This window comes from Eurypyga helias, unplaced genomic scaffold (assembly GCF_000690775.1).
Source record: "Eurypyga helias isolate BGI_N326 unplaced genomic scaffold, ASM69077v1 scaffold28942, whole genome shotgun sequence".
Taxonomy (NCBI): domain Eukaryota; kingdom Metazoa; phylum Chordata; class Aves; order Eurypygiformes; family Eurypygidae; genus Eurypyga; species Eurypyga helias.
In genome coordinates this window covers 8,945-25,319 of record NW_010237035.1, presented here as the reverse complement: position 1 = coordinate 25,319, position 16,375 = coordinate 8,945, and the positions used below count along the sequence as shown (strand labels likewise).

The 16,375-nt window shown below is 45.7% G+C and overlaps 1 protein-coding gene across 1 annotated transcript in view; it reads right to left on the bottom strand.

The window, feature by feature from the left end:
- Nucleotides 1–16,375, bottom strand: part of BAZ1B (bromodomain adjacent to zinc finger domain, 1B) — a gene marked incomplete at both ends in the record, with an annotated part of 27,305 nt that overhangs the window by 7,874 nt on the left and 3,056 nt on the right. Inside the window, 7 exons of the mRNA XM_010147326.1 lie at nt 108–139; nt 1,486–1,616; nt 2,075–2,213; nt 6,823–8,515; nt 10,744–10,941; nt 11,748–11,869; nt 15,951–16,149. Coding sequence (XP_010145628.1) covers nt 108–139; nt 1,486–1,616; nt 2,075–2,213; nt 6,823–8,515; nt 10,744–10,941; nt 11,748–11,869; nt 15,951–16,149 — 2,514 coding nt within the window. The remainder of the gene's footprint in view (nt 1–107; nt 140–1,485; nt 1,617–2,074; nt 2,214–6,822; nt 8,516–10,743; nt 10,942–11,747; nt 11,870–15,950; nt 16,150–16,375) is intronic.

Genomic DNA, 16,375 nt, shown 5'->3' with positions numbered 1-16,375 from the left:
TCGGCGGCTGCGCTCGTCCGCTTGTCTGTAAAAGAAAAGCACAAGCTCGAGTGTGTTCTCATTCACCTTCCTCCTCAGCAAGCTTTTTTTATTTTGTAAAAACCTACCCTAGCTCCAGTTAAGTGTTTATCTTCAGCACCTAGGCCAGCAATACATTTGTCAGGGAAAACTAAGCCAGCATTAGCTCACTAAAGCTCACGGTATATACACTGATTGAAATGCAAAATATAAACATGTTCCTAGAGAAATTGCTGCATCGTAAAGCACATACATAAAATCAAGAAAAGCATTCCTCCTATTTCAAATACATAAAACTAGTTTCACTTTTTAGCTATATATTGACAAAGTACTTTTAGAATTAAGTTATAAATAGGATGTACTTGCATTTCTGGGTATCTTACACAACAGTCTGACATTAATTCATAGAATTATGGAACGGTTTGGGTTGGAAAGGACCTTAAGCTCATCCAGTCCCACCCCCTGCCATGGGCAGAGACACCTTCCACTAGACCAGGTTGCTCCAAGCCTCATCCAGCCTGGCCTTGGGCACTTCCAGGGATGGGGCATCCACAGCTTCTCTGAGCAACCTGTCCCAATGGTTCCAGCAAAATATAGGTTTGACCTGCTCCATTCTCTTACAGCTGCCTACTCTGCCCATTGTCTTAAGACAACCAGTGGTTGAGGGCTCTGACTGACCTCGCTGTAGCCTCCCACATGCAGATGGACTCAGTGCCAGCCTAGGGTGCTTCAAAAGCAAGAAACGATCAGGACAAACTGCCACTGGAGTCAGACCACAGCATGCTCTTCTGTACGAAGAATTATTTCTACCTAGAAGCGTTAAGTTTCCCTCCCCACGGACTGATTTTTGTGCATGTCTAAGTTCTGCCTGTAAGGCTCCATCACCCCAGGAAAAATTGCAGAGGAAGCACTAGAACTTCAGCTCCTTGTTGCATTTCACCTGCACATTCAGTACAAGGCGAACAGCAGGCTGAGAGGATGTGCAGGAGGGCTGTTTGCCAAAAAGGCCTCAATCAGCAAAGATACAGGTATCTAGAAGACCATCCTGCTTGCTACCACTTCACAGGTTAATCTGGGAGCCTTGCCACCGGTGGAATGTTAGCATGGATACCCTCACTCTCTGCAGCACACACGTAACTACTTGGTCCAAGAAGTGTGGCACACTGCAACTCAGCAGGTCCAGAGTAAACCAGGGGGATTAGTCCACAACTGACATCAAGCTCACTGCTTTTAAGAGAGAGATGACTGTATCCCATGGTCCTTCTGTGGTACATTGTCTCAAGACCCAGAGCAGCAGGAGGGACATCACCATGAGCAGCCTGTACAGCCTTCTAGAGTTTAAAGGAGGCTTAAATCAGAGTATCCCCATGAAGACACTCAGACTAGACAGTTCTCTCACATTCATGAATCCATCCTAACAGTCAGACAACAACAGGAAATCCCCACAGAGAAGTGGGCTGATCATACCTCCTGGGCTGTAGTCCTTTTTTAAATCTTCTTTTTTCTGACGGGGAAGGATGAATCTGTAGTCTATACTGTCATGGACCCAGCCTTTCTCAATGAACAAGCCAGGAACCTCATCTGAAAACAGCCAATACCTGTAGGAAACACACATGTTAACAGGTACCAGTCTCCTCTTCTGGCTAGTTACACACATCCACCTTTATCTGCACAGAGGGGAGAAGCATCCGTGTGCTTGACTCAATAAAAACTGAATGCATGCGTATCTATTAGCACAGTTGAGAAACATGAAAACCTTTTATTAGAATCCATTCTAAGAGCATTCCTGTGCAATAACCATGAAAAGACCCAGAGATGATGTTAATTAGGTTCTTGAGCACTGCTGCAAGCACTTGAAGCTCCACTGGCAAGTGGATCCTGAACGCCACAGGTAGGCCTCAAAAACCAACGAAGGCCATTGCGCTCTATATACACAAAACCCTCACTTCTGCTTTCCTCCACGCAGGGAGTTCTCTCAACACCCTCTGCATCAATCACCTCCTGGGACTTCTCTCCAAGGGGAGAGCTGGCAGCTCAGGATCGTTTCCTTTCCTACCTGTTATGATTACGATCCGTGCCAACTGGGGTCCTGCGCATCACCAGTTTCGCTCTGGCAATTCCCTCCTGGAAAGTTTTCTCAGCTGCAGCTTTATGCTTCCGGATTCTTTCTTCCTCTGCTTCTTTCTCCATCCTCACTGTTGGAGTTAACACAGAGAAGTATTAGCTTTCTTTTGTTGTATCCAGACATCAATATTCTCTCTTATTTTAGTACATCATGAGGGTTAAAAAAAATAAAAAGTATTGGTGACTTTAGTTAATATTCTTTCAAGCACAGCCATCTACCCCTCATCTTACTTTCCACCCACCACTCTAGAGAACAGCTCAAGAATTATTAAGAAGTCAAGGCATAAAGATGAACTGGACTGAGGAAATCTGGACAAAAACTGTCTGGAGAAATTAGTCTTTATTATATTTCTCGTTCTAGATCCACAAAGTGGCACTTGTTGCTGTGCAAGCCCATATAACAACAGAGCCAAAGATCTTTAACTACAGCACAATGACAGGGACTTCTGCCCTGGCCAGCTCAAGTGTTGGGAGCGTTCTGGCTGTGATACCACAGAGGTCAGCGTGGCCAACAGCCGCCTGCATTTCCATTGCAGCCACTACGGGAAACGCTCTCCCCACAACCTTACCTACAAAAAACCCAGACCTAGCAGAATTGAAGCCTCTGCCAGGCACAACTGTCTCACAACAGTGACCAAGTCACATCTCTTAACACCTTATGCTTTCCCATACATGCTATGATGTGGAAGAGCATCACACAGATTCAGAGTGGCAGGGGTTGGAAGGGACCTCTAGAGATCATCTAGTCCAACCCCCCTGCCAGAGCAGGATCCCCCAGAGCAGATCACACAGGAACCAGTCCAGGGGCTTTGGAAAATCTCCAGGGAAGGAGACTCCACCACCTCTCTGGGCAGCCTGTTCCATGCTCTGTTAGCATTAAGGTAGAAGCCTCAGGTTTCCCACTTCCACAATACAGAAGTATTGGAATTTCAGTAGCCCTCAATATCCCAGGCCCAAATCCTGCCATCACAGACTCCTTGGCAAGAGTCTTCTGGAACAAAACATGTCTAGGTAAGGAGCAAGAAGCCAGGCAGCATCTGCCAAGAGACAACGCATTAAGGTCAATGGGATTTACGCTTCCCATGATGGTTCAAGAGTCTCTCTACACTTCTGCCTGTCCCTGAAGACTTGGTGTGCTTTCACCAAGAATTGCCTGAACAGAACGTCAAACCGAGGCACAGCGGCTTCTCAGAGCCTGGTCTCCGTCTAACAAACATCTCACCCCTTCACAGCTTGCACAAAAGGGCAACATTCCTGTGTCCCGAGAGAACTGGAGGGGAAAAAAAAAAAAGGATGAAGAAAAAAGACTGATGTTTGCATCACAAAGGAGGGTTTGAAGCAGATGGAATGGGTGAGGTGGAGTGGAGCAGGTAAAGGTGAGCATATAAAGGTTGTGTGCTGGCTGCTGTCCCAGGGAGAAAGCTAACTTCCTGCTCAGACCTTTCCCCAGGTTACTACCCACCCCTCCTCATCCAGCCTTTTTTTGTTCCAGGATAGGTCTGCTAGATTCGTGAATATCTGATACATCTCTGAAGTCCCACCAACGTAATTAATCCTGACTGATTAAAAGAGAGGTGCTGAAAAACACACTCTTGCATTTTTTGCAACTTGATATGTATCAGCTTTGATATAATAATATACCAATATATAAATTTACAGTAATTGCAGCATGGGAGATTCCTCCTGTTCACCCGTACCTGCCAAGAACAAGCAGCTGCACAACCCATACGCCTGTAAATCCCAACTTCTCCCTAAATCTTATCACCTCTCCCTGTGTCAAAGTCCTGAAATTTTAGACGTAGCAACCACCACCTCTCACAGTGCCAAATGCCTCACGTCACCTGAATCTGAGCCCTGCAAACTGCATCAGCAGACCCGCACGGCTCAAGTACCGTTCTTACCTTCCAGCAGGAGACAGGTGATACAGTTCTCCCAGGATTTCTCTCCTTGACAGCTTCTGAAGACCTGCTGCCATCCCCTGACACTAGCACAAGGTACAACTCCCTCCTCCTCACCACGCTGCCCTCAAGAGCTAAGGCTCCAACCAAAACACGCCATACTGCCAGCAAACCCCTCAACACTTACAACAGGGGATATCGTGGGCACTCATGAGACAGGCAGCTTTTCTGTCCAACTGTAAAGACCAGTCGCAGCAGGTACCATCAAGTGCCAGAACAAGGAAGAGCCAAGGAAAGAACAGAAACTTAAACATACTCATATGCCAAAACTGTTCCATCAAAACGAGAACAAAAGACACTAAACTGAAAGGTTCCTCCCCATGTCTCATTTTCATTTGTGATGGCAGGCAAGTGTCTGTCAGTACCTTCCTCTCTGGCAGGCTTCATTAGCTGGATAAGCTTCCAGCTCTCCATTCTCCTCCAACAGACTGCCCAGGAGCTACTGCTTCATGGAGCGATAAGCAAAGAACAACTAAGTGCTGCAGTAACACGGAAATGGAAGTGACTTGACTTTTACTATCAAGAAAATACAGATATCAATCATGTTATCTCAACAGGAAGTTCTGCACTGACTTCTTTTGAAGTCAAAAAAGAACAAAAAATACATTTATGCTTTCTTACACTGGGTTCTTTTTTGAGCTGAGACTGGCTTGGTAGCACTGGCGGCAATCTTGATAGGTTTAACTTGAAAGGGCTTAGTGCTCCCAGCGCTACAGATGTTACCAGAGTGGTGACAAAGAAACCTCTGACTGTAAGATACAGATCTCAATATATGTAAAAGAGCAGTTGCTAACAAAACACCTACTGTGCGGTGCTTATATATATATATATGAATATTGAACCACTGCACAATAGGTCTTTTGTCAGCAACTGCTCTTTCACTTCCCCCAGAGATACTAACGTTATTAAAAGCAAATGCAGCTGAAGTGGTGTGAAACCAGTACGCTGAAAAAGCCCACAAACAGCCCATGTGATGGTAGGAGCACACTGATGCAGCTCTCGCTGTGGTTATCCTGAACTATTTTTCGCATACTGAAACCACACCAGCCTGCAAGTCTGAAGTCCTGAGCAGATTAGCTCCGAGCTGCTAACCTGGCAGCCCTAACTATTGCACCACCAACATTAACCAAGATCTTTGGTGCTTTGAGGGTACCTTTATGCCTGGTAGAAACTGCTTCACAGGTAAAAGAAGCCTGAAATGTTGGGGCTTTGTTATGTGGAAAGGAAGCAATATGAATTTAAACCTTAATCACAGAATGGTTTGGGTTGGAAGGGACCTTAAAGATCATCTAGTACCAACCCCCCTGCCATGGGCAGGGACACCTTCCACTAGACCAGGTTGCTCCAAGCCTCATCCAGCCTGGCCTTGGACACTTCCAGGGATGGGGCATCCACAGCTTCTCTGGGCAACCTGTCCCAGTGCCTCCCCACCTTCTCCGGGAGCAATTTCTTCCTGATACCTAATCTAAATCTACCCAATCTAAATTCTACCCTAATGGAAGGTTTAATCCTTCCTTCTCTGCCTGTGAGACCTAGTTTTCCTTGTGGAATCCAAAAGAATGAATTCAACTTTCCCAGCATGCAAGCGAAATGATTCTTATCTCCATCAGTATAATAATGCTTTTCTTCATATACAACTCATACAAACGATCAAGTGAGAACAAGAAGTATCCCAAGGAGGAGTGCCCAAACACTATTTCCTTTTGCAGTAAAATCTTACCATAAACTTGAATTTGTTGTAAAACAACTGGAACACTACAAGAACTGGGGCCAAGAGGCCATTCAGCTACAGCCCGTTAGGTATTTGGTACTTTGCTTTTCTGGAGAAGTAGCCCAGCACTCCAGATCTTCAGCAGTTCATTGATATTTCTGAGACTCACTGTTCTTAATAAATATGAAAGGTCTATTCACTTGCAATGTGAGGCATGGTTGTATCCAGTCTACTTCCCTAGGACCCTTAGGGGATTCCACATTGTTTACCTATCCTTGATCTCCTAAGACAGATTCCAGCTAAGGCAGTTAAGCCAGGATCTATGCCAGATGCTTGTCCCCCAGCTGTTTCAGAGGGGAAATAAGCCCCCAGATGAGCTCTGCTGTCCCCTTCCATCTGCCCAGTACCCACATTTACAACCAAAGAAATCCCTGAAGTGTCATTCCGAAGCATTTTGCTCTTTATATTACACAGAGGCATACAAAGTCTGCTATTCCAACTTGTGATTTAGAGAGCTGTGAGTGGACAGAATAATTCTGTAAAATGAGAAAGTGTAAGCTGAAATTCACTGCCCAAGTCCTGATGTGGAGCAGGACCGCCAGCATCACCCTGACGATGTCAGGGCAAGCCCAAGCCGTAGGAACCAGCTTTTAGGCAGGGAACGTCTCCTCTGTGCCTAAGAGTCAGAAGACGTTGGGCCAGACACAAGTATTTTTGCTTGTTTTCAGTCCCCGAACCAGATTTGCTGTTCTCCAACCTTCCTTGGCCGAACAGAATTAGAAAAGTACTGCACAAAAGATGCCCACAGTTAAAAAAACTGGCAGCAGTTATTCTTAAAATGCCAATGTTTGAGCTGCCATAGGAACCACGGCAGCAAAATTATACTTCTCCAGTGAGTAAATCCCTTAAAAGCAGGTGATGCTTTTGGAAACAGGCTGTCAATTTTGCCATTAACGTGTTCCCTCTACTCCACAACTCACAGACGCTCTAGTCTCCTGGTATTTTTCTTACCTCTCATTTGGATTTCTTGTTGCTCCCTCTCTTTCTTGGCTTGGATGGCAAGAAGGCGCCTGCTCTTCACAGCACTGATCATATCAGCTTCTATTTCTACCCGGTGCTCTATTTTCATCATCTCAGATTTTTTCTTCTCATTTCTTCCCATCATATTCTCATCTTTCCCGTTCTCCTTGTTCTTGGCCACCATTTCTTTTCGCTTCTGTTTCTCCGCCCTCTTCTTGTCGTTTTCTTCCTTCAGGATAGCCAGGCGCTCCTTCCACAGCTCAGCTGAGGTCTGCTGCTCGGCCTCCACATGGTCCTGCACCGAGTACGTCATTAGGATCCGGTGGCAGAGCGCTGCAAGTATCCGCAACTTCTCTTCCGGAGTCAACTCAAAGAACTCTGACGTCTCTAGTTTCTCCAAAAACTCATCCTGCACCTCATTGTCCTCAAAAGCTGCCAAATCCTTGCTTTCATCCACGTTATCCGAGACCTCGCTTTCCTCCTGCACGTCTGATTTGCGCAGGCAGAGGCGAACCAACTCCGAAGCAGAATGCAGAGTAAGCGGTATTTCCGAAAGCTTCATTCCCAGCTCGGCGTAATCTTCAGCAATCTCATCCTGCAGCAGGGTCTGCAAGAGAATGACCAGGACTCGGTTCAAATAAAGGAAGCCTCCCCTTTCTGCGCAAAGCGCTTCCATCAGGGAAACTGCCGTAATGGGATACTGAGCATCTGGCATCAATAACCCTGAGTAACAGCTGAGGAACTCCACCACCATGGCGACATCCCCAAAGAGCGTATTTGGAAGTCCTTCTGGAGTATCAACCAGTTTAAAAGTAGGCAAGGTCTTCCCTTTAAGATCTTGGTCCTCGTATCTTTTCTGTTTTTCCAGTTTCTCCTTCATCTCCTTCTCTTTCCGCTCCTTTGCTCTCTCCTTCAGTTTCTCTTTCAGCTTCTCCCTTTTCTTCTTCATGTACTCCTTTCGCTGCTCCTCCGTCATGCTGGCCCACTTCTTCCTGTGCTCCAGAAGCTCGTAGCGTTTCTGTACTAACCCTCGCAAATCCTCAGGGAGCCGGGCACGATCCTCGTTGGAGAGTAACCTGGCAGTTTTGGAGATGATGCAGGAAAGAGCACTCTTCTTGTCTTCCCGGTCTTTGTTTTCTTTGTAATAGGCAATGAGATGGAGTGCTGCAGGAGGCAGGTGTTTCTGGGGTTTGCTGGAAGACCGAGGGGTGCCTCCAGAATTCCTGGGAGCCCTGGACACCTTAGTGGTACCTTTAGCCATATCCAGTAGAGTCATCTGTTTCATTTTCATCTTAGGGGTCTTCAAGCCTTTCCTAGGAGACTTTGATTTCCCGGATGACTTCTGTCCATTCAGAACCCTTTTGCCTCTTTGCTTTTTGTCCAAGGATTTGTTGCCGCCTTTCCCCAGTCGGCTCCTCTTTGGAATGTGAAAGTTCGAAGCAAGTTTAGCAGGTGACACAATTTTCATCACCTCTTCCAGCTCCTCTTTAGGACACTTGGAATTCTTAGAGTTTTTCACCTTCAGTGGAGAGCCAATAATAGATTTCTCCAAATGCACATGGCACCACAGGGTGGGGCTCAGCGGCTGACCCAGGGATGATCCATCAGCTTTGGATTTCTTCGAGGGCTTTCTGTCAGGGGATTGAGAGTTCTTCCTTTTGGTTGAAGGGTTGAGAGTCATATACTGAAAGTTCAAGAAAGAATGATTTGATATTAATAAAGGTAAATAAAAGTTATCTAGAGCCTTCTTCTGTCAGTTATTTTTGCTTATTTCTATTTTTAGCATATTTTTCCAAGGAGCAAGGAGTACTCAATAGATTAAGGCTAACAGGCTTCTGCAATAGCTTCCAACATACTGCACTATAGCCTGACGTTGGTTATGGGGTCATCAACTCATGCCAGAAAGTTCACATTTAACTTCATAAAATGAAACGCTACAAAGAATTTTAAATGTTTCCCACTACATTACATAAACCCACTTGGTTTCTACTTAAAAGATTGTGGAGAGAGGTTTTGCCTGGAAAATGCTGACAGGAATTTCAAAAACTACTCCTCTGCTCAGAGATCTCCTAGTAAGTCATAGAGGGGTCAGCCCTGGACCCCACCCAGCTCACCACCCAGGGGAAAACCAGGGAGGACAGAAGTGGCAGGAGAGAGGAATTCGGAGACTGTTCTCTGAACTGCCTGAAAGCAGCAGATGTGAAGGTAAGACAGGCCTCAGTTCTGAAATAACATGGCTGGATATCTGACTGGTGGGAAGCTGCCGAAATAACCTACCTGACAGCATTCTCCCAGCACTGAGCAGTTTAACCCAGAGCCAGAGAGACACTGACTTCAGGACTATCTCACCATCTGAAATTCAGTTTCAGGATGCACCCAGAGTATTAATTACAAGAAGTAAATAACAAAAATACAAGGATATAACCTTTAGGTTACAGATAAAGTTACCGGAAAACAAGGGCTGGAAATGTGAGATTCCTTAGCAATAAAAATTGTGCAGCAGTAAGCACAGCACAAGGTACAAGCACCTAAGAAGCATTTATTTAACAACAGACATACACAAATTGATCAAGTTAACACTGCCAGAGGAATACTCAGATTTTCTGGCTTGGGGATATTCACTCTTTAAGCCTTCAGAAGCCTTCACTAGCCCATTAGAGAAATTTTTACCGACGATTGCATAATCATCAAATCCAGTGTCAGCATGACTCCATTCCACAAAAATTCTGTGCTGAAACCTTTGCTGAAGAGAACTACATAAGCCAAAAGCACCCAGGCACTGATATGAACCATAATTACAAATTAACAGGTACCAGATCCACAACTGATGCTGTACAGTCAACCGTCACTTACAGAGTTATTCTGCCAGAACAGGAATTCTGGATCGATAAAGTTCTCCAGCTGTTTAAAAACTCAACAGGAATTCAATCTCTATGCCAAGTGGGAAACACGCTACGGAAAGCTCCAGCCCCCAGCACAAACCTCAGGGCTCCCATCAGTCAAACCAAAGATGTTACAGTCACATATTTTTCCTCAGACGAAAGGCACACCTCAATCCATCAGTGCACTCAATAAACAAATCTGCACGTCACCAGCAAATGCCTCCGTTTCGATTGAGGCAGTGACCCCAAATATCACAGCAAGGGCAAGCACAGCTCAAATATGAAGAACATATTTTCCCCTTGAAGCAAGTTTCCAAGCACCCAGCAGAGCACACTGAGGCTTGGTAGAGAACAGCGCTCTCCTCCTGGTGAGGAAAGAGGGATACAGCAAACGTTCCTCTTCTAGTTTTACAACGTTTGACAAAGGCAGCGTCCTTGAAAAAAGTGTGTTCGCTAAACAAACAAAACTGTGCTTTCTACACCCAAAAGGTGGATTTCAAAACAGTAGATTTCATAACATGGCATTTACCCAGTTTAAGAGTACATTTGGCAGGTCATTACAAAGGGCTGGAAAAAAACCATCCCTGGTACCTATTCAGTACAAAATCTGTGGTGTCTGCCATCACTCAGTCCAGCACCATACAAGAACCATCTTCAAGGCAAACATATCCAGCTCTTGCACCGTATCCATGAAAATGGTCCGATAACTGCATTATCGGGTAAGGACTATAGCTCTTCCATTTGTCTTGCACCTGGAAATCATGTCTTTACTTGCAGACAAGTAATGCAGACTACTGGAAAAAATAAAAAACACCCACCCACAAATCAAGAAAAATCAGTTACACCTCAAATTTTCAAAGCAGATCACCGTTTCAGATGCTGACGCTGTGTCACGTCACAAAGGATCAATCTTCAGAAGACCAGGCCTTCCTGGTCAGCATGTCTCCAAGAGCCCCACTGGCAGGCTGAAAACTCTGCCAAGATTGTTTAAGGGTGGGAAAACAAAGCAGATACTCTTAGGAATTCTTACCTTATGTGGGTCAAGCAAGAAGTCACTAAATTTACTGGGGAGAGAGTATTTCTTCACTAGCTCATCCTCCACTACCCACGGGGCATTCTCACACGTGCCGGCCCGTAGCGCATTATGACGGATGAAGTACCGCAGGATCTCCTTGTTGGGAGGGCGCTCTGTACGGACCAAGCTATCTGCTGGTACGTTGCTGATGATCTGGGAGATGACAGACAGACAGACTGTTAACATTTAACTTCTAACCACCAAGACATATCATATGGCTGCAAGGAGCAAGGACCACTGTACTGCTTCATGTCCAGAAACTCTTTGCTCTTTCAAAGCTCACTTGCAATGACTCGAAACAAACCAAACAACTTGCAGAGATTGGGAAGACATTCAGTTAGTCAAGAGAGTCAAAAAACATTAGTCTCTGTTGCTGATTTCTTGCCAAAGCCCACTGCTTTATCTCTGACCTTCTTCCGGCTCGTGCTTGCTACTAACCGAGAAGTTTTTACATGCTAGTCTTTTATCTGGTTGTCATTTTTTCTTCCTGAAACCAGGAGAGTAACTCTGAAAGCAGTACTCATTACACTGAGGTCAGCGCTGTCTCTCTTGTCGAATTAGCAAACGACAAAAAGCACACAGCAGTGCTGCAGCTACAGAGCTTCCTGAGGCGCAGCCACCGACGACCCTCTGAGAAGCTCAGTAAGAACAGGAGCAGCAACTAGTCTACCTCTGACCAAGTCTCATTAACTGCCTGACCAGAGACCAGCCCGTTAGCAGCAACCACTCTAAAGCTACTGCAGCACCGTGACTCAGTGCCTACCAGGGAACTGTCAGGTGTCTCCACACACAAATCCCAGTTGTACATGGAAAAAGCCAGGCTAGCCAGCCCCACAGACAACTACAGCCACACTGCTGCCCCTGAAAATACTTCACTGTGCTGTACAGACATACTGAGAGTGATTGTTTAAACTTGCATATTCATGTTCTCATAGAAAGGATTCAAGCAGACAACTCACCTTATCTTCATTTTTCAGCTTGACATCATATTTATGTGGCAGGAATTTAGGTGGAACCCACTTCCTTTCTTCCTTCTTCAAAGAAGTGGGAAGCTTCCGAGGAGACCTACGTGCTCGATCGTCTGATAAAGCAAGAGAAGACATCAAGTGTCTCAGTGTTAGAGCCCAAAAAGGTTAGAAAATCCAGAGCATCGCTGGACTGGTCACCCCACCTCCTGCCACCCAGACAGTGCTCGGTTAAACTGGAACATCAGGAAAAAAAAAATCCCAGATGGAGTTTTAGAAAGGAGTATGAGACAGTTTAGCTGGAGATTTTAACCACCCTTTGCAACCAGTCTTTTAATCCTCGAGAGGTGTAACTGAAAGAGGACAAAGGCATCACGTCATCTTGCCAGCTGATGTTGAGTTTATTACATTCAGGCTGCAGATGTTAATCGACTAAGACAAAAATCCAGGTTAACTGAAGAAAGCAACCCCAAATGTTTTTCTGTTTGTGGCTACGATTCAAAAGAAAACACGAAACCAAGTGTGACAGAGCGGAATAACTCTCTGCTACGCGTACGTGGAACACGAGCAGATGCTGGACCCAAGTCAGGCTATAAATACATACATACACACACTTTTCCATACATATCATCGCCACACTGCGAGCCCTGCAGCACTTACGCTGCAGCAGTATTACAGCTTACATGGTATATAACCAGGTTCTGCACCCCCTCTTCCAAAACCTGTCGTCTTGCTTAGGGAACAGCCCACAGACGAGGAGGGTTCACTGCACCATGCACGCAAACACAGCCACTTTCCACATCAGCGCTGTAGTTCCAATAATCCAACGCAGAATCCTACTGCTCGAGGCAGTTGTTCTTGACAATAAAACCCCCTGAACTTCGTAACAGTGACAATACGTGTGAAAGTCGGACCGAGACATAACTTTTGCCTGCTTTAGTTCCGCATTTGCATTAAGAGATGTTAAGTTCACAAATACTGAACTGCTTTTCTGCTCAACAGCACGGTGGAAGTCGCCCACACGACACCTCAGGCTCTGGAAAAGATCTGCTTTCAGAATCTGCAGCGGAATTCAATTTCAGAATCTGCAGTGGAACCTCACCTTTGCTGGGCGCGCGTATGACGCGGGGCAAGTTCTCACTTAAGAAAGAACAATGTGTTGTTTAGCCCTGGGTCTGACTTTGAAGGACTCAGTTACACCGCTGCCCCTGCATCAGACCTGTAAGCAACCTCTCCTTTCTTCATTTCCATTCTAGATTCTCAAAACAGAGATGACTAACTGAATTCCATCAAACAGCACCTGCATACTCCGGGCTGGGGAAGAAGAAATCACTACACATTCCATCATTGACTCACAAAAAGCATACTTCATGTGCTGTTGCACTGTGCTCTGATAAAACTTATACTCACTACACAACCAGAAACCCATAAAACATCCACATGCTGTCGTCTCTTCCTCTTCACCACTTATTGTGGATTTTCCAAAGCAGTATTAGTTCCAAGAACAGCTCAAGCTGCAGAACCCGCCTGTAGTTCACCATCCATGCTCAGGAAAAGCTAGCCTTTCCTCCCACTTCTGCAGATTTTCCCAAGTTCACCCCCAAAGCAACAAGGTCACTTCAGACTGCACAGGATGCAATAAAGGTGGTAGAAAGCCTCATTTTTAGCTTCGGAAGCACAGTATACTCCTAACCAGAGAGACTGGAGTTCTCTTTCTCTGCCCCTTTTCTCTTCCAGTGAAAGCAGCAAGTTTGGTATGTGTCAGTAAAATTGCTAAGGTTCACTCTGCCCCCTCGTGTGTGCACAGAAAGATACAGCTCTTGGGTCACACACAGACTGTGACTACTTCTAAACGCTCACAGTGACCTCGACCCGTATGACCAGTGGTTAAACGTCCTGCTTATTGGAAAGACAAAGTCCAAGTGTGGCTGGGTACCTCCAGATCCCACTCAGTCTCCTGCAGGTGCAGTTCAGGGCCTGAACCCACTAAAAAAAAGCAAGTCTTGACTACTCCCATGGCACACTGTGTAAATTTAACAAATGCTACGTAGATACTTTAATGGACTCTGGAATTGAGTCAGCAATGAGTTTACTAAGAACCTATGTCCTATTATCAGAGGGCTGGAGCACCTCTCCTGTGAAGAAAGGCTGAGAGAATTTGGCTTGTTCAGCCTGGAGAAGGCTCCGGGGAGACCTTATAGCACCTTCCAGTACCTGAAGGGGGCTACAAGGAAGCTGGGGGGGGACTTTTTACAAGGGCCTGTAGTGACAGGACAAGGGGTAACGGGTTTAAATTGAGAGTGGGGAGGTTTAGATTAGATATCAGGAAGAAATTCTTCCCGGAGAGAGTGGTGAAGCACTGGGACAGGTTGCCCAGAGAAGCTGTCGATGCCCCATCCCTGGAAGTGTCCAAGGCCAGGCTGGATGAGGCTTGGAGCAACCTGGTCTATGGAAGGTGTCCCTGCCCATGGCAGGGGGGTGGAACTAGATGGGCTTTAAGGTCCTTTCCAACTCAAACCATTCTCTCATTCATTCTATTATAACCCAGAATATAAACACATAAGCAATAAAATACCCTCTTAATAAACGCATATGGACACAGAGGGGAGTTAAGAGGATGAGTGCTTACTGCTTGTACTGACTGCGGCATGAGACTGAGAACGGTGAGGTTCATCTTTTACAGAAAGGCCAGGACAGTCCCAGCTTACAGAGGCGACTAAACACAGGCCAGACAATCACCCGAGTCAGAGACTGGGAAAGGAGCAGGAATTCCCAGTATGCTCCTCCAAACTCCAAGCCCTGACTGGCAATGTCAGTAAGAGCACAGCTGGACACAGCTGGTTGGAATGCCACACACCAATGAGCAAAATATTGTGGTAGACTTTACTAAACACCCAACCCAACAATGCTGCTGTAAACTGGGTCAATGGGCGTTTTTAAAGTAAAAGGACTTCCCATGCCTTTTATGAGGTAGCTTGAGAGACCTACCGCTCCATAAGAAGTTTCAAGACCAGCATGCCTCAGTCCCTCCTCAAGCACTACAACAGTTCCAAAGGATGAGTATAAGGCCAGACCGTTTCTGCAACACTTTTTTCCTCCCTGGTTACACAGAGCGCTGCAATGAAATCAAAACAGCTCCTAACTTTTTCCAGGACCAACCAGAAACAGCTGACAATTACTAAGCTTGGAACTAGAGCTTGCTACAGCTCATTTTCCACTCCTGACTGTGCTATTAGCTTCCTGGGCTGTTTTCTGGGCTTCATCTCCTCCATATGCCCGCAGCAGGGGGATTGGAACTTGATGGTCTTTAAGGTCCCTTCCAACCCAAACCATTCCATGATTCTATCACCTCCTCAGATGCTGGAGTGGCTTTTCATAAATGTAAACAGTTCATTCTATTTATGTGCCTTTAAAATTAAGCTATCCAGATTAGAGCTACGCGGTGGCGTCGGGGTTTTTTTATCTGTGTGAAAACACTTTGAAATCTCTTTGAAAGAATCTTATCATTCCCTTTTTAAGGAGTTACATAGGATGTTTGCTCTTTCAACAGTACCTTCTGAGAGTCAAGAAAAGCCTTGAACACCCGCTGCTTAGTTCTGTGGCAAGGAGGAACAGACAGGGAAGGGGGGGACAATGTTTCAAAGCATGCGTTATTTTGAACCCTTAGGAAAAAAAAAAATATGCATTTTTCTGCATGAATTCTGTCTCAGCATTTGAGAACTGAAAAGGGGGATAAACCAAACTAAAAAAAGAGCCAACTGGTTTTTTTTATGCCACGTGGGGACATGAAAGAAAATTAGAGCTTGTCTCTGACTGCAGAACAACAGCATTGAGGACTCAAGATGTTTGTTCTAGGATGAACATCACGGCAGAACTTTATAAGAACCCTTGCTGCTCACCCTCCTCCCCCCTTTTCATTCTGAAATACACTTGTTACACTTTCCAGGCTTACACGTTGCACGCACAGCTTTTGGCGTTACACCTCAGAACACAGCACATTCTCCGTGTTAAAGCAGGCAAAACCAGCTGAAAGGCAACAGCCCTGATGTGCCCAAAGCCGCACCACCACCACCGACTTCATTACATCACCCTGTTAAAGATCACACACACAACAGTCACAGCCCAGGCCCAAGATACACATGAAGTCAAAGGCTCACTTCCAGGTGCCACCTACTGGCATGCTGCCCTGCTACTTACTGATACTGTCCCTCCTGTTGTCCTCCTCTTTCAGGACAGCTTCTTTCTGGTTGTCCTGGGCTGCCTGGCTGGAGTTCTCCTTGTCACTGGATGGGGAATCACAGGCTCCATCAGATTTCTTTTCCGAGGCCTCTTCATCAACTTTCTCCAGAGGGTGTATTTTCACAACTTTCACAGGCAACATTTTCTCTTTACCAACCTGCACAGAAACGTTGATGAAAACTGAGCCTGAGCAAAACACATGGAGTAACAAGCAAAACACTTTACTGACATCCTCCTTGAGAGGAACCCATGACCCCTCTCATGAAACGACAACAGGATTTCTTTCTAGTGCTCCCACCTGGAAGTTCTGTACAAATTGCCCAGAGGGAACTGCCAACTCACAAGTTTTTCCAGTTTTAGTAACGCTGCTTTCTCAGCCTAAG